Genomic DNA, 18,354 nt, shown 5'->3' with positions numbered 1-18,354 from the left:
TCTGCAGAGGCCTTTGGGTACTGAGTCCACACAGTCTGGCAGAATGGTAGAATGAGCAACCTCAAACTGCTGCTTGTATGTTCTTACTTGTCTGGCTTTGAACTGCTTCTGACCATGCTTGTACTTTGTGGGGATTCCCTTGTTTTTTCAGGCATACCTAGATGAACTGGTAGAGCTTCACAGAAGGCTGATGACATTAAGGGAAAGACACATTCTGCAGCAGGTGAGAAGTGCAACCCTTTCCAGAAACTGCAAAACCTAGTGTGTCCTGGGGTGGTGTGACAGCACTTGAGGCCAAGGCAGCCCCCACCAGTCCACCTGGGTAATGCCACATGTACAAGTATTTATGGAGGTCACCTGGAAATCTGGTTTGGAGCTCTGTGGTGGTCACCTCCCTCCTCTGGTGCTGTGGGTGATGAAAATTGAGCAGTTTTGGAGGTGATATTGGGATGTAGCAATCCCTCAATTGGCTGATGTTGTAATGTGGGCTGAGAGAGGGGAGGGTAGAAATGCAGAAACCTTTGGGGCCTGGCTTCTGCTTCCATGGGAAAACAGTGATAAGAATTTCAGTCAAGTGTTATAAACATTTGTGATTCAATTTAGTGACCTTTTGCCAATGCTATTCTAAGGAAAATAAATATTTTCTTCATTTCCCTTATCTTGTACAGTGTACATTCTATTATAAACTCAACTGCAGGGTATTTGTGAAGTAGGGAAACTTCTGTTAGTACATTTGATATTTTGAGAAGATAGCATAGTTTTTAGTTTTCAGTTACAGTATATACCTTTGTTGCATTAACAGTGGCTATTGATAAAAGAATTTTTAACACCCAAGCTGAAGGCTTTGTGTTCTAAATTCCAGAGCCCATTTGTGGATTGTTTCACTGTTTGAATTGTTTTTTTTTTTACTACTTTCAAATGACTTGAAGTTAGTACTTAATCTACTCCAGCTGTGCGTAGTTTTTTTTTTTTTTCTTTTAACATTTAATGGCTGATGGTCACATTTATATTCTGTGTACTTTTTTGCTTAAATCTATAAATATCCACTTTCATACTTGCCGGATTTCCTGATTGGTCTGATAAGATTTTAACATTTTAGTTTTCGATTTGAACAAAAGACTGCAGACTTCAGATTCTTAATTGTGGATAAGTTGCATTTTTTTGCATTTCCTTTTAATTGAATATGGGTAGGAGAGCAGGAGTGAGCCGCATACCTTAGTTATAGTCTAGTAAGAAGGAGATTCAAAAAGTTCGTGGAAAATGGAATTGGAGGCTCAGTTGGTGTTTAAAGAATATTTTTAAATGCATGCATACTTTTCATAATATTTTTCATATGTATGTATTTTTCATATGTATGTATTCCCTCATATGTATGTATTTCAAAACTTTTTGTCTCAAAACAAAATATCTCTTAATTACATTTTCTATAGACTTTTTGAGATACCTTTATACCTTGTGCTAATATTTCCTTCCACTTTATTAGATGTCTTTTATAGAACTGAAAATTGTTCTGCCTGCCATTTACCGATTATTTGGGGCTACTTGACTGAATGTTCCTGGGAAATCTATTAGCTGATCTTTCCATTTCTTCCCAACACCAAGTCAGAACCACTGTGGAACACTTGTATATCAAAGGGATTAATCCCCAAATAGTGAGCCTCTGAGGAGGGTGAGGCAGATGTTTGGTCAGGATTGGGATACCTTTACAAGGAAAGTCCAGACAACAAGTCAGGGATAATAGGTACTTGGGCAGGGTCTTACCTTGGGGTGTCATTGCCATTCCCAATTTAATGTTGTCCTCTAGTGTGACCTTTGAAAGAATCGTGAACAAAAAGTAGCTTACTTGAGAATTCTATGCAAGTCGATTATTTTAGTATCCTAGAGGGAGAGAGTAATATCTATGAATTTTTAACCTGGCATAAAGGCACTCCAGGGCACACAGCATTTCACCCTAATTGCATTCCCAGGCTGGTTGAAAGCTCTCAGTGTTTGGCCTTTTGCCTTGTAATGCAGCTGAGGCTTGTGATTATGATACCATGATGCATGTCCTGTCACGGTTTACTGCTTAATTAATTCCTATTGTAAAACATAACACTATTGAGGACTAACGTTATTCTCCACCTTGAGGGCTGCTCATCTCGTGGAATGCATTCCGTAAAGACTATGTATTCTCCGGCATGCAGACTGGAACACCTGAAGCAGGGTGCACCCAGGATCATATCCTAGGTCCATGTCTGTTAAATGCATCCTATCCAGAAATCTGATATGACAATTTTATTTGGCTCACAAAAAGTGGTTAACAGCTTTGTTTTACTCTGAGAACATGTAGTCCTGGCACTCTGTGTCCAGTGTAATGAACAGAAAGCACTGGGTCAAGAGAACCTGTGTGCCTAAGCCACCTTTCCATAGAGTGAAAATGTGTTAGCATGGAGACCATCAGACCAGGAGAACTGACTACCCTGGACTCATTGCCACTTTGATTCTGTCTTAAAACCACATGGTCCACATTTATTTGCAAAGTGAGTTTGAGCACTTCTAACCTCCCTAGAGATTGAACTCTAAAATCTAGATTTGCATCCTAGTTGAGAGCAAAAAAAAAAAATTCTGAGGAAAACCCAGACTTCCTTAGAGGATAGCTTATCAATTTAGATACTAGCTATTATTCTATAGAATTATCTTCAAGGAAAGGGGAGTGAGTGTGCATTGGAGTATTGTTTCTCACAGCACAGAGAATCCTCCCTGAGAATGATTTCCTCCATCCTGGAAAGTTATCTGTCTTGTCTAGCACCCTTGCAGATGGGATCCTGATGGCCTTTCTCTTAACCCAGAGTACAGTACATGTTTTCACGTGTACACAGCATTTCCTGGTCATACCCAAGGCCATTCTGCAGAAAGACCAACGTTATCTCAGACCAAATCTACTCCAGGCAGAAGTAGTTTCAGAAAAGGTTGTTCTTTACTTCCCACTCAGTGAAGAGGCTGCTTGGATGGAAAGAACCCTGGTTTAAAAAAAAAAAAAAAAAAGATCAGACTAAAAATTACACATCCATGTTTTTATAATTAAAATCCAGGGAGAGGGAGGGAGCCACAGATTTAACAGTGGATCTTACCCTGTTTAAAACAACTAACCGGCTGCGTGGTACTCCCTGAAAGGCTGACTGGTATAGCAGGAAATCATCCATCACAAACGTTTACACAACAAGCAGCATCAAAAGAATGAGCTAAGCAGTTTCCACATTCTTCCTTTTCAACTGCTAGACATACCTTGCACCCTTGCCTGCTTCCTTTATCTGCAGGTTTTATCTTCTATTATTATTTTTGATGGGGATTATTTATTGCAGTATGATACAGGGTAATGACACTAAAGTAAAGCAATACTATATCAGCAGAGAAGGCGTTTCTCTAATAAGGCAGAGTAGAATCTTTCAGGGACTAGTTGAATGTTTTCAGGCTTTGTGGCTTGTGTCATTGGAATAAAGTATGCTAATGTTGTGTTTCTGATTTTCTAACTATCAGGATTCCTGGAAAGGAATGTGCACTTATTTTTCTTTATGGAGTCTTTACTTAATTGAGTACATGGGTACATGCTCTAATAATTCAAATCATTAATGCTGTTCCCTTTGGCAAGCAGTCCCCAACCCCCTACTGCTGCCACTATGGCTGTATTTAGACTATGTCTGCATTTTCCTTGATGTGTTCTTACAGGTTCCCATGGAACCACAGGGCTCATTGAGTCAGAGTTATCTGATCTCCTTTCTGTTTTTGTGTGCATGTGGCTGCAGGCAGGGTAGGTCCCGCTGGTTGCAAGAGCAGAAGACTGGTGATAGAAGCACTGGACAGGATATTACAGTGCATATGAGATGACTGGGTTGAGTTTCCTAGTGGGCAAGGGTGTTTATTTGCTTTAAAATTAAATGACTTTTTTTTTCTAGAAGAACTTTTATTGCCCAGTTTTCTATTTACTGGCAAGTAATTACTGAGCAGCTATATTGAATCATAGAAAGCTGTTTTCTTAAAAGGGTGCGTTACTTGTCAAATTAAAGGGAAAATGCCCCTACTTCTATTACCACCCACCCTAACAGTTTTTAGCTCTTCACTTCAACTACTTGCCTTCATCTTTTCATCTTCCTTTTTTCCTTCACCATGTACATTTTTATTAGATTTAAGAAAAAATTTAAGAAAAAGTCTTTTCTGAGTTCTATTTTCTGACGTTTTTCATGCTCTGTTTTTGTGCTAGTAGAAGAACTAAACAGTCAATGGAGAAAGGAAGAAAAAGTACCAGGTCTGACAATTTAGGTATTGTTTAGTTACCTCCCAAATAGTTAAGGGATATGCTTTTATTTTTATAGTTTTCATAATCATATAGCACTTTAGAGTTTATGAGGAACCCTTATTTATCATCTCTTATTTGATCCTCTATACAACCTGATACTGATAAGTAGAACAGGTAGCATTATCCCATTTTACAGATGAGGAAATTGAAGCTCGGTGTTGTAATGTTCCATTCAGTGCCATTCATATGGTAAGCAGAGTCAGAAGTTCATATGCCAAATTCAAGACTATTTTGAATGCTTTGTTGCTTACCTACTAGCCAGCTAGTTGGGGAGAGGTATCAGACTCTGTTGTACTTGTTTGTTCCCATTACATAAATTTGAAATGAAAAAAGCTCTGAAGAGATTATTTATTTCAGTTCTGAATTTTACATGTTTTCATCAGGTCCATAGTGTTTCTATGCAGAGTCACAAATAAAATAATTTTCTATGTAAAATACATTAGTTCAATTGACATTAAGGATATAGTAAGTATATGATTGACATAGTAAGTTTGTATGTGTAGATATACCTGTGTGTTTGTCTTTCTGTTTGTATATAGATGTGTGTAGGTGACTTATGGAAAATTCTGTTAGCTATTAACAAATAAAACAAATGAGTATCTATTTTTAGGTCTTTTAGTTCTAATAGTAAGATCTTGTGTGATAAATTCCTACATGAATGATGTATGTTAACCATAATTGGGCAAATCTCCAATACTCTTTGGATGCATGTAAGGGAACCCTAGCTTCACTGGTTAGGCAAGTAGAGTTCTCCTCAGCCACCACCATGTACATAAAGCAGTAGGCCCAGAGGTTAGTAATACATGGTTGATGTGGTGGCTTAAAAGATGACACTGAGGGCCGGCGCCGCGGCTCACTAGGCTAATCCTCCACCTAACGGCGCCGGCACACCGGGTTCTAGTCCTGGTCGGGGCGCCGGACTCTGTCCCAGTTGCCCCTCTTCCAGGCCAGCTCTCTGCTGTTGCCCAGGAAGGCAGTGGAGGATGGCCCAAGTGCTTGGGCCCTGCACCCCATGGGGGACCAGTAGAAGCACCTGGCTCCTGCCTTCGGATCAGCGCGGTGTGCCGGCCGCAGCACGCCGGCTGTGGCGGCCATTGGAGGGTGAACCAATGGCAAAGGAAGACCTTTCTCTCTGCCTCTCTCTCTCACTATCCACTCTGCCTGTCAAAAAAAAAAAAAAAAAAAAATGACACTGAGAACAGACTGTCTTCTACCGTCTTTCATACATTACATTCACCCTGTTGATGGGAAGATAGTTATTGCACTTTCAAGCATTGCATCTTTATTGCAGACAAGAGAAAGGGCAGAAAACAAAGAACACATGCCCATTGTCCACATCCTTTTCAAGAACTTTCCTGAAGCCTGGTGACTTTTTACAAATCAACTATAAAGAGTAGTGTCTACCAAGCACTGAAACTGGGTCTGGGGAGGTGACATTTTAGCTGAACTTGTTGCCACTCTTAAAATATTTTGCTTCTGTTAATAAAGAAAAATGGATAAATGGATATTGGAGAGTTAGTTTGCAGTATCCAGGGGTCATGGTTCCGCAGTGAAAGTAACTTGTTTTATTCTTGAAACCATAGATCCAGGTCTGTGAGACCATAGATCCAGGTCTAAAAACTAGTCCCAGAGAATGCATGAAACAAAAACAGCTCAATCTGGAGTTGCACATTTAATTGGATTGAGGCTTAGTAGTCTTTTGTGCTTCTATAGAAGTAAAAAAAAAAAATTACATCAAGAGTGGGGTGTACATTTTCTTTTAAGAGCCACTGATCCACAGGAATAGTTCACAAAATTTTTAAAGAAAGCTAATTATAAGAAGAGAAGGTTAAAAGTTTCAATTCTGCTATTTTTGAACCTAGCATTTGGTAATTTAGGCTAAATAATTAAAATGATTCTCTTTTTAAAGATGATTGAACTAAAAAGAATAAGAAGCAACTGATATAAAGTTAGTAACAGAATTAAAAATAAGTTGAAGTTTGCCAAGCATCCACTCTGTGAAAATATTTTTTCTATCATCCTGATGCTGATTTTCCTCTCTGTCACAACTCTTGCTAAAACCAATCCCTATTCCTCTTACATACTCACACCAAACCTCCTTAAAGTCTGTACTTTCCAGGCACTGCATCCATTTCTGACAAAATTACTAATGAAGTAAGAACAGAAAGACACTTTACATGATGAAAGACTCTTCCAAACCATTAACCAACATCATCTTAACACTGAAACTTCAGAAGTGTCCTCCTGACCTAGACGAGAGAACAGCATGCTGTCACCACGTCATTTCACAATTTTTCGGAAAGTTGGAGTGAACAAAATAAGAAATGAGGTGTAACTATCCCAAGTGGAGAAACAAGGATATCTTTTTTTTTCCTAGATAATAATTGTTGCCCCCAGATTCTCAATCAACAAAGATATAATAAATATATGCTTTATTCATGTTTGTGGAAGCATAGCAAAGCATACAACTAAATGAATTTTTACAAAGTGAATGCATCTAATAACCAGCATCCAAATCAAATAACCAAATAGGTCCTGTACCCCAGAAGGCTCCCTTGAGCCCCCTTTTTAGTCACTGCCCATTGTCATCAGGGGGTAAGAGTGTGAATGGTTTCTATTTTCTTTGTTGTGAATTCCTGTATTTTATAAATTTTCAAAAATCATATAATCAGAAAAAATGATCATTATGGATATATACATATCCATACTATGTATATAGTTTTGCTAAAAAGAATTTTTTTCATATTAATTAAGTATAGTCACTTTCTATTGAATCAGTAACTAATTGTTACAGGTGTCTTGAGATTTTGTCTCACCCTAACCACCTAGCCATAGTAAAGTATTCTGTTGATGACTTGAGAGCAGGCATCACTTTAAAGGATATGAAAAATGAGAGCAGGTAATCTGTTCTTATTGGGAGTTTTGGCTTGACTTACCAAATTGGCTGTGAGATATTTTGGTGCTATTTTTGGTGTAGGACTTTCCTGTCATATGGAAGAACCTTTGACTCTTGGTTCTTTATTTGACCCTCTCCATCTCTGTTTGCTTTTGGATGTCTGCTGCCTGTTGCCCATGCTTTCTCTTCTTTATTCCTCTAGATTGTGAACCTCATAGAAGAAACTGGACACTTTCATATCACAAACACAACATTTGATTTTGATCTTTGCTCGCTGGACAAAACCACAGTCCGTAAACTACAGAGTTACCTGGAAACATCTGGAACATCCTGAGGATACAAGAACTGGACGCATCAAAAACTCTTGTTTTTTTTTTTTGGTTTTTTTTTTTTTTTTGGTTGTGATTTTTTTGTTGTTGTTGTTGTTTATATGAAAACACTCAGAATGATGCAACCAAAAGGGAAAAAATAAAAATCAAACAACCTTCAGCTTTATTTTTCTTTAAAAGCCAGTCATCATCTCTTGATAAAGGAGAGGTTAAGCAAACCAGCCTCAGCGGACCACTCTTCTCTCCAAGGAAATCCCCGGGGAAGAGTTAGCCTGGATAGCCTTGAAAACAAACAAATCAAACACAACACAAGAAAACTTAAAGAATGTGTATGGTATCATGTATCTCTCTCTGTGGTGGTTCATTCCACAGGATGAATGCATATTCAACACACTGCCTTATTACATAACTGATCTATTTATTATCGCATACAGATACTCTAAAGTTGTTGAGGGAATGACACCACCAGACATTAAAAGTACTTGGTCCCGTGGATGCTCTTTCAATGCAGCACCCTTGCCATACCAAGCCCAGTGACCTTACTCGTGTACTGTGCCACTTTCCACCAACTTCTTCCAAGTCTTTAATTTGTTGCAGCCTCTAATTTCCACCTTTTGTTTCCAGTTCCAGGACACAAATTATCAATTGGGAGTGGGGGTAGGGCGATGGGGGAGGGACCAAATAGCCACCTTGGTTTTCTTCTTTGTGGTCTTTTTCCTGAAAGTTGGGACCGAGTCCTTGGCTGTGTTCATGTAATGATTCCGGACCATGGTAGAAAATGCACCAAATAGGATCATATGAATTGCTGTCTAGCCTTAGTCAATAAGCCTGTAGGACTTTTAAATGAAAATGTACCTGTAAACATCCTGAATCCAGCATTTTTGAGCTGTCATCAACATTCTTGTGTCTGTTTTCCTATAATAAGATTAGATAAATGTGGAAGTAAAGGCATTCTGCAGGATCATCATTTTTAAAAAGAAAAGAATTCTGGTTCTGTTTCTAAACAAATGTTGTAGAAATTCTTGATTTGGATCTATTTATTAGTAAGAGATTCAACTTTCTTTAGCTGCCAGTGTGTTACTCATCTTTGCCATAAAACTTGGAATAAGAGATTTTTGTTTGTTCATATATGATTCTCTTAGACTCTTTTATATTTGAAAAATTGAAATCTTTCTTTGGGGGGGAAATCTTGGTTATTCTACCATAACAGATTATGTATTAACTTGTAGATTCATGGTTCAATATCTGTTTAGTTATTCACTAATGTTCCAGAAGAATCCCCTGTGTGGTGAAAGTAAAGATGGTTGGGGAGGGGGAGTATTTTTTGCTCTTGTTGTACCCTTCTTTTGAAACTAGAAATCTGTCCTGTGGCATGCAAAAGAAAGCAAATTATTTTTAAAAGAAAAAAAAAAGCCAAAGTGCTTTTGGTGTCATTATTCTGTCATCTCCGTAAATGGAGAAATGAAAAGGGAGAACAGCTTCCAACTTTTTACTCGAAACTCAGCTGAAAAGAAAAGAAATGAAGAAATATTTTTGGATCCAAAAGTTCATCACTGGCTCAGCCTTAAGAAAGTCTCTATGTGTGTTCATAGCCTAATGTCTCCCTTGCTTGTTCTCATGCCATATGCTGTCTTGTCATACAGAGATTAACTAGTGTCTGTACAGAAAATGGGCTTTCTGGACCCATTCTTTTGGGCAGTAATGTAAATGCAGATTGATAATGGAGTTATTTCTGCATTTTAAATAGGGGATTTTTCTAACATTGTTTCTCTCTATCCAAAGAAACTATTTTTTTCCTTTAAAACAATTCTAATAACAGCCATTCTTGTAAATTGGTTTTCTGAAGCGTCCTCTCAGAGGACAAGTGTACTGTTTCAAGAATGTTAGGATTCTTAATGATGATTGACATGAACTGTACTTGAAGCATTTGTTGTGTCATCCACTTCTCAATGTATAATCACAGAGATACTTTCTGAGTCATTTTGGACTTTAGTTAACTATCCAAGTGACTGATGAATTGTATGGTTTGGTTGTATTTTGTTTTTAACTTTAGGGGAAAAGGGAGGGCAATACTTATATGGAAATATTTGCAAAATTCAAAAATCTTTTTAAATTTTTACTGCTTACCCACATATTTTAATTAAACCAGAAATTTATGTGGTTTAACTAATGTATCTGTGTAGTTTAAACTAAGAACTTACACATGTAGTTTGAGTCATTTTTATTTTTATAACAATTTTTTGGCAAAAATTATAATTTTTTCATCAGTTACTAACAAAGAACTAAGGTCAGAAAAGAAATGACCAAAAGTTGGGGGGTGGGAGAAAATATTAATGGCAGCTATTTTAGTGAAAAACTTTAGGTCTGAAAACTAAGTAGGAAAGCAGATATCTTCAGAAAATCATAAAATGTTAGTTTGTAAATTGATAACAAAATTCAGAAGAATTTTCCAATTTACTACTCATTGAGACAATGAATTTTCACAAAATTCTGATCAAGTAACAATCATGTCATTGATTTTTTTTCTTAAGTGGTACTCTTACTCTCATCATCTAATTTTTTTTTTTAAATACAGAAATAGTAAATCCCCTTTCAATTGATCTCAACGATTTGTAATACCTCTCTTAAAGTAACACGCTCAACTATGCCACATCTATGTACACTAAAGAATACCTTGACACACACATAACCTAACAGTGGCTTTGATTTTTTTAAGCACAAGGGGAAAGTGGCAGGGCTTAATTTCCTTTGTGTATGTGTGTGTGTGTGTGTGTGTGTGTATAAATAGATGTTTCAAATAAAATTGGGTGAATGTGAATATTATTTGAACCGGAGTATGATAAACTTTCTTAAATTTTTCCCCAGTTATTTGGGGGCGGAGGGGATTGTATGTACAGAACTTCTTTCCCTCCTTGTAAATTAGCTTTTGCCTCTGGTTTGCAGTGGGAGGTATATGAGAAGGGGTCCTTCAATCTAAGAATATGTCAGATATGTTAGCAAAAAAAGGTTCACAGTTATTTCATCTCTTCAATACAATCTTCTCCTCTATCATTACATTGATAAATAGGTGTGTCTAGATGTGCTTACTTATTGTGTCAAGGTAAGGAAGAACATAAAAACCTACAGATCGGGAGAAAAAGCTTTAGAGAAAAAATCTTGTCAGAGAGTATCCTAAACATTTTTAAGTTTATAAGCAATTCTCTTTCATCTGAATAATCATCCTTCTGTAGAAGGAGCCAATGAAATTGGTTTTCTTGCAGTAAAATGTTTCTTCCACCAAAAAAGGTTTTTGCTGATACCATTTATATACCCATCTAATCTTTAAAAAAAAAAAAAAAGACCCACTTAACCATTTCATGCCCCACAAATGTACGTAACATAACTGTTTAAGGAAGACTTTACTCTTAAAATGTTTTTACTCTACCTGCTTAATGGAATTGGATGTTCAGTGTTGGGAATGGTCAGTGTCTGTGTTTGGTGGCTTGTGTTCATTTTTCTCATTGTGGAAGTGATCAGCTCTGGAGTGATTTGCCATGTGCTTGTTACTTCCAACCTTTAGCATTGTGTGTACTAATGCTGTGTTTGCTCCTCTCTCTATATATGCAGATGTGTGCATATATATTTATATATATATATATTATCAGAGTGATCTTGGTGTGGACTGTTACTCTAAAGCCATGACTATGATATAAAGACTACTACAGCTGCAGTGAATGTTAAGAAGTTGGTTTTCACCATTGAGTTCAGTCTTGGGCCGGATGTCTACATTTGTGATCTCTTTTGTTTTATATGATGATTTTCATTATGTAGGTTCTGCCATCCCTGAATATTCCTTGTAAAGATGCATCGAAGAAGAAGAAAATTTAAAAGGAAGACAAAGGCACCACTGTCTGTAAACTGTAAATATGTATTTTGGCACTTGTGCTCCAGTACTCTGAAAATAGAGTCATGATGGAAATGCTGACAGATCCTTAACGGTGGCCAGAGCTACCATGCAGTGCAAAAATAAATTAAGTAAAAATGTATTCTTGAGATTAACAGTGCAAGGCCAATACGTTTTATAAATCTGTCAGTATCTTTTCAATGGAGTGTGTATGTGTAGTTATGTTGAAAGATAACTGTGTATGTGTGTGTACATGCTTTCATGTGAATTACAAGGCATACATAAGATGTATTTCCAATCTCTACAACGTATGTTGAAATGTAACTACAGATCAACAGAAATAGGTGTTTTACTTAAATTCATTTCTAATCGGTTGTGGCTCTGTTTTCTTTACAGTGTATATTACTGATTTAAGAGTTGTTTAAACAAAGTTTGGCTTTACTTCACATACAGGAGAAATGAACCTCTAGGCTTTTCCTTAAGAGTTGATGGTGTTTCTAACGAAGATTGAATAGAAAGACAACAGTGCACTCCAGAGCAACTGGGGACAGAGTCCATGCCTCATCTTTGAATTCCCAGTGTCTAGCACCATTTGCTATGTCCTGCAACCAACATGTTATTTGAGCTGTATAGACTAGAAACAAAATGGTGAGGTACATTCTTGGAATAAAGGGGGTCATTGATGCATGATATCTTTTTCTTTTTCCCTTGTTCCTTTGGAAGATTTGTTCGTAAATTAAATAATCTGCCATGGTCAGACAGGGTCAGTCTTACACAACCTTGCATGTACTTTAACATCAAGAAATTCTACCTTGATTATACAGGAAGGAGCAAAACCACAATGAAGAGAATAAAATACATTCAATTTGGCCATTAACCAGAGAATTGGGTGTGAAGTTCTCCTGAATAGTGAAAAAGACATATCAGATTTGAGAAACTGAGCTTCTCTGCCTTCAAGGTGACAAGCCATTTAGTGGATTATAATGAACATCCTTGTCTCTTACCAACTAGAAACCGATTTTAGGTGTGGAAGCATCAGTCCTAGGCAGGCGAGGTTACAGTAAAATTTTCTAATGGCCACATTTGAATTAGATGAACCTGTTGCCTTGTGTCAGCCTAGACATTAACTTGTTTATTAGTGGCCTTGCATCTGCTGCAGCCTGGGGAGTGTGAACAGACCGGCATCGCAGTTTCTGAAAACAACTTGGGATGCTGTCCCCAAGCACACTGTCTGAGGAGTGGCCCACACCATATAGTTTTCCTGAAAACATTTTCTCTACGTCTTTTAGAGTTTTTGTCTTCACTTGGATATATAAGGAAACCTGGAGAGGAATGACAAATCAACCAAGGCCTGATGCCCAGACTGCTCTGGTCGGTGATCCTGGGACATAGTGTCCAAAACTGGTGGCCTTGTTTTGTTTTTGTTTTTGTTTTCTGATCAATGGGGCAACTAAGCATATTTCATTGGTTTCCTTGCCTAGGATACCACCCAAATAGAAAATAAAGAACGCATTTCCATGCTTCTGCTTTCTCTGCCAGGTAATAGTATCCACACGCTTCTGTTTATGTGGTCCTCTTCAGAAGCATTTCTAGCCTTTTCCAGAAGTTGTTAAAATTCCCCTTGGCTCTCATCTTGTCCTCTTGCTCCTAATTTCCCCTTAATTAAAGAAGGGTAACCAACATGGTCCCCCGGATCTAGTGAGAGAAATACATGTCACAAGCTGGAAAACACTCCAGCACTTGTAACTTGACTAGATGGCTGTTGAAAAAATAATCTCCCACCTGAATGGGAAGGCTCCTGACTCTGCTGTATAGTAACTCTGGTGCTATTGTGGCCCTGGGGCATTCTGTGCAGAATAGGTCACCACGAGGAGTAGGGAGATAGTTGGTGAGTAAAGGGAAAGCTATTTGCTCATTTTCCCCTCATAATCATGTCTCCAAGCACATGCAGCCCCCACCACAGAGTTCTGAAGTTTCAAAAGAGTAGAAAAGGATAAATCCAAGCCATTAAAAGAAAATAATCAAAGCTATTGAAAAGATAAAACAAATGAGTCACACTAAAAGAGCCGTCTGTGCAAGTAATAAGGTTGAAATACGGATACTGATTTCCTAGCTGAACAGCATTCCTCACACATGTGGTTTGTGTCTCCGCGTCTGGGTGGGTGGTCTGCTGAGCAGTGCTAAACACAGCAAGATGGCTTTGCTTTTGAGCAGTGGAGGGAAGCTTTGGGACAAGCTCAGCCCGTGGCATCTATAGTCCTTGCAAAATAAAAAGGCTTTCCTTTTGCTTTGTTCAGAGAGGGAATGTTTTAACTTTCCTTACTCATTTAAATGGGAATCTCTATTCTGCAAGGATCAATCAAAGGGCAGGAGTGTGTGTGTGTGTAAGTACTTCCTTGTCCCTCATTCCACCCTAGGGTGCAGATGTGTGGCATAGAATGTAATAAATCTCCATTCGTTCTAATGTATTCCCTGGGCGCTGGCACCCATAAACATCCCTTTTGAGTGTAATGGGGTTGCCAAGAACACCTCCATCTTAGATAGGACAGGAAATCATCTTAAAGGCACATGATGAATACTCTCCACAAAAAAAAACAAAGGAAGAGAGACTCCCCCAAAACTCCATCCGTAATAATGCCATATGAAGCACACTCAGATGGGAGAGAGAGAAGAGATCCTTCTTGTATTCAGGAAACAAAACTCTGCACTGGCTTTTGGCAGACATGAATCTTTGCCAGCTCATGTCTGAAGACAGGTTGCTTCATGAATAGCTTTCAGATCGCTAGATGTGTTTTTTGTTTTGACAATCCCTCACTTGGCTGGGGGGGTGGTATAGATCATTGTTTTCCAAACTATAACATTTATTTGTTTACAGGTTTATTATCTGTCTTTCGCTCTGGTCTGGAAGCTGCTTGAAGGCAAAGATTTTGTTTCATTCACTGCTGACTCTCCAGGTCCTGGTCCAAGACATATGAGGCACCCGTGTCTGTTGAAAGAAAGTGTGGGAGCCTTTTGTGATGTATTGATCTCTTGATGTTTTATGAAAAAAAAAAGTTTTGTGTTCAATTAAGCTTGAAAAAATTGCTAATATGTGACCCTCTTGGAAATTCATGGCATACTAATATATTGTCTCTGCAAGGCCAGATGTTTTAGTCACCCAACTTGTCTAACTCCAATATGCTATTACCTAGATTGTAGATGGCACAGTAATAGTTACACAAAATAATAGGTGTTTTGCTAGAAAATTCTTTGGTCAAAATGGCTTTTATATTATATTTCATTCTTTAGGGTTTTCGGTGTAGTTTGGGGGTAGTTTAGAGGTTCAGAGAAGAACAGCATAGCTACTAATAGTTCAGAAGCAGTTTTTTGGGGTTAGGTGGTCATTTGGCATTTTCTCTAAAATGGAACATTTTTGATAATAAACGAGAAGAACACCATTAATTATCCAAGGACAGCACGAGTAAACTGGTGCTTTCTTTGACAAATCAAGACACATTACCACCCTAGTTCCAAGGAACACCCTTTGGGCCATACTGAACTGAAGCTATAGTCTCATTTGTCTGTCACTTTGGCATGTATAGGATAAAAGGTGTTTGGTTGGACTACTGTAAGAAAGAAAAAGTATCTTCCTTGCCCATGGCAAGGCTCATGGCTGACATCCCTATAACAAAAACAGATTAACAAGAGAGAAGCATAATACACTTGTTTAACCAAAGTTTTACATGACATGGGAAGCTTCAGAAATAAAGGCCTGCATACCTGGGGGTGGTTGTATTTTATGTTTGTATTAAGAATGGCTGGTCATGTAGAAGTAAATTTGGATAAACAAGATGTCCAACCTAGACGGGAAACTTAGCAAGGGCTGTTTGTTCAGACTCTTCTTGGCCTCCAGCTTTATGGTAGCACATCTCTGGAATCAGGATCTTGATCTCTACTTCCTGGAAATGTAGATCAGAGAAATTTTCTTTAACGATCATGCTTCAAGGGAGAAAGGCAAGGAAAAGTCAAGAGTGCTCTTTCTGCTTCTGCAGCCTTCTCAATTCCATTCAGTTTAAGATACAGGTGCCATATTTTGGGTATTGTGTTCTGAGCCCCACAATAGAACATCTTCACAGTAAGGGTGGACCTCAGAATCTAGAGTATAAAGGTTTTTTCAGTTTTGGTGGAGAGCTTTGGTGGTGGACATAGTCTCTGGACCATCTCTAACCTTCCTACCTTTGCACCTTTGGTCACCTGTCATTTCAATATAGAAATAAGCCCGTGCTAAAAATCAGTCCTATATGCAAGGAGGTCCGTGTTCCTTAACTTACTATGTGTTGAGGTTGTGGTGTTTTTCTTCACATCTGACACCTTTGAGCTACTGCTTCTAAATTGTCACCTTCTGAGTCACTCTGCTGCTACTGTTTCCTGGTGGTTGACAGGTTCTTGTTGCTAGAGAATGTTCTTTAATTTGCTTCTCTGCTATCTGATATCCTTTCATATTTTAGTGGTTCCCAGTTGCATGAGCACAATTCGTAGCATAGAACAAACACACAAAACCACGTTGGACCAATGAGTCCATGGCTGTGAATAAATCTCTTCTTTGGCTTTCAAGTGAGTTGCTACATCAGTGCCATTCTCTGCTGCCTCTTTTCTCTATATTATATCCCTTATTCTATATTAAGGGTAGGATAGTGACAAAAAGCCATAAGCATTGTGGAGTCACAAAGGTTTGCTTCTGAATGCCAGGTCTGCCATTCCTAGCAGTAAACTTGGACAGTAGACTTTCCTGGACAAGTAATCTCTTATCTGTGAGATGAGATTAACAAAGGATCTCTGTTTCAATGTGATTGTAAAGATTAGATGTTTGTAATACACTTAGCACATTGTGCCTGGCCCATAGTAAAGTGCTCCATAAATGGTAGTTATTTTTATTATGCTCTTAGAGTCTTATGAGAGCATTCCACTCTCTTTTGCTGGGGGAGAATACAGATAGGATTACCCTACCCTGGTGTAGTTTGTCATTGAGCCCCAAGTTGTGTTTAGGCTAATTGCCAGCTTTTTGTGATGTGACCCACTACACTGACAGCCATGATCACTATCCTTCCTCACATGCATGTGCTGGTGCAGTCATTGGCTATGTAACTGACTGTGGCTCCTTTAAAGGTATTTTCATCTGAGGGGAAGGAAAGAGAGCCAAGAGTAAAACACCACACTTGTCCCAACCCCTTTCTGGACTCAGAGTTAGGTCTCATAAAACAGAGTTGAACGTATTTCCACTTCATGGAGCTCAGTTGCTGGAGGTCATATTGTTGAAGCTCATGTCATAGGCTGGTCTCCTTGTGAGCACATTGCTCAGCCACAGACTTCCCAATACCATACAGCTGTGTCGTGAATGATTGTCCTGGGTCACAGGGAGGACAGCATGAGAGCATGGTCTTGCACAAGACTTCATTCGTTCTCTGGAGAGGGCTGGGTGCTGTAGCTTGTTATCCCTCATCACTGTCTTCTCTGCATGACTGCGACTTACTGCTTTGGGGAGTGATATTTGGGTAGGAAGTATCCTCTCAAAAATGGTGGCCTTTTCACCTGAAGGAAGCCCAGGCAGTGATCTTGGTAAGCCAGAAAGTCCACTCATTTACCATACAGTAGGCCTTAGAATGATAACATTTTTTTTTTAAAGGCAGACTTGTACCACATAGAAATGACTGTTGTGGTCTTTTGATTTTATAACAAGCATCTCAGTTAACTCTTATTTCAGCATTGTACTCTTAAAAGCCACAGCAGAGTTTGAAGGAAGGCTCTCAGCAACATTACTTTGTAGAAGAGGCAAATGTAGTCCTTTGCTACTTTGAAATGCAAAGATACGCTGCCTTAGTCATTGTAATTCTTTGTGTTCTTTTTCTCTTAAATATTGTGTGATGTATTAGTTTCCCATTGCTGTTATAACAAGCTACCATAAACTCAATGGCTTAATACAGCATAAATTTATCATCCCACAGCTCTGGAGATCGCAAGTCTAAAATGAGTCTCACTGGACTAAAATCAAAGTGTCAGCAGGGCTGCATGCTTTCAGAGGCTCTAGGAGAGAATTCCTTTCCCTATATTTTCCAGCTTTTAGAGGTTACTAGCACTCTTTAACTATGGCCCCTTCCTCTATCCCCAAAGCCACCAACAGAGTGTCTTCTATTCTCGCTGTCTCTGACTCTGACCTACCTCATCCTTCCATCATTTTGTTTAAAAAAAGATTTATTTTAATTATTTGAAATACAGAGTTATGGGGTGGTGGTGGGGGGAGAGAGAGAGAGAGAGATCTTTGAGCCACTGGTTCATTCCCCAGTGGCTGCAATGGCCAAAGCCAGGAGCCAGGAGCTTCTTCCTGGTTCTCGCATGGGTGCAGGGGCCCAAGTATGTGGGCCATCCTTTGCGGCTTTCACAGGCATGTTAGCAGGGAGCTAGATAGGAAGTGGAGTAGTCAGGACTCAAACCAGCCCATATTGGATGCCAGCATTGCAAGTGACAGCTTAACCCACTGCACCACAACACCGGCCCCTTCCTTCCGTCTTCTAATGAAATCTAAATTACCTTGGGAACACTCAGTTGATCTGCAAAAATTTCCCCATCTCAAGATCATTAATCACATCTGCCACATTGCCATGTAAGAAAATAGATTCCCAAGTTCTAGGGACTAGGATGTGGGCATCTTTGGGCATAATTGTGCCCTATATATAAGAAGGTGGCAGTGTTGAAATGCCATCCTTTTGAAAATTTAAAGTCTATCCAAGTAGAAGTAATTTGTCCCTAACTAGATGCAATTTGCTACTAGTTTCAGTTGTTTGTGAAATTTTTCATCGTGATGATGTATATGGAAGTGATTTCTTCATAAATTGGAGAAAAATTCAGACATCTTCAAAGATCATTTATGAAGTTAGCC

The 18,354-nt window shown here is 38.6% G+C and overlaps 1 protein-coding gene across 11 annotated transcripts in view; it reads left to right on the top strand.

The window, feature by feature from the left end:
• MLLT3 (MLLT3 super elongation complex subunit) overlaps positions 1 to 7,718 on the top strand; it is a 391,121-nt gene extending 383,403 nt beyond the window's left edge. For all 11 annotated transcript variants that reach the window (XM_070052927.2, XM_089317765.1, XM_070052921.2 and 8 more), the window contains 2 exons: positions 152 to 223; positions 7,432 to 7,718. In XM_070052927.2, coding sequence (XP_069909028.1) covers positions 152 to 223; positions 7,432 to 7,563 — 204 coding nt within the window. In that variant the 3' untranslated portion in view covers positions 7,564 to 7,718. The remainder of the gene's footprint in view (positions 1 to 151; positions 224 to 7,431) is intronic.
• The last annotated feature ends 10,636 nt before the right edge of the window (positions 7,719 to 18,354 follow it).

This window comes from Oryctolagus cuniculus, chromosome 1 (genome assembly GCF_051225735.1).
Source record: "Oryctolagus cuniculus isolate XC-2025 breed Fujian yellow rabbit chromosome 1, ASM5122573v1, whole genome shotgun sequence".
Classification (NCBI taxonomy): Eukaryota; Metazoa; Chordata; class Mammalia; order Lagomorpha; family Leporidae; genus Oryctolagus; species Oryctolagus cuniculus.
This window is presented reverse-complemented; position numbering and strand designations above follow the sequence as displayed.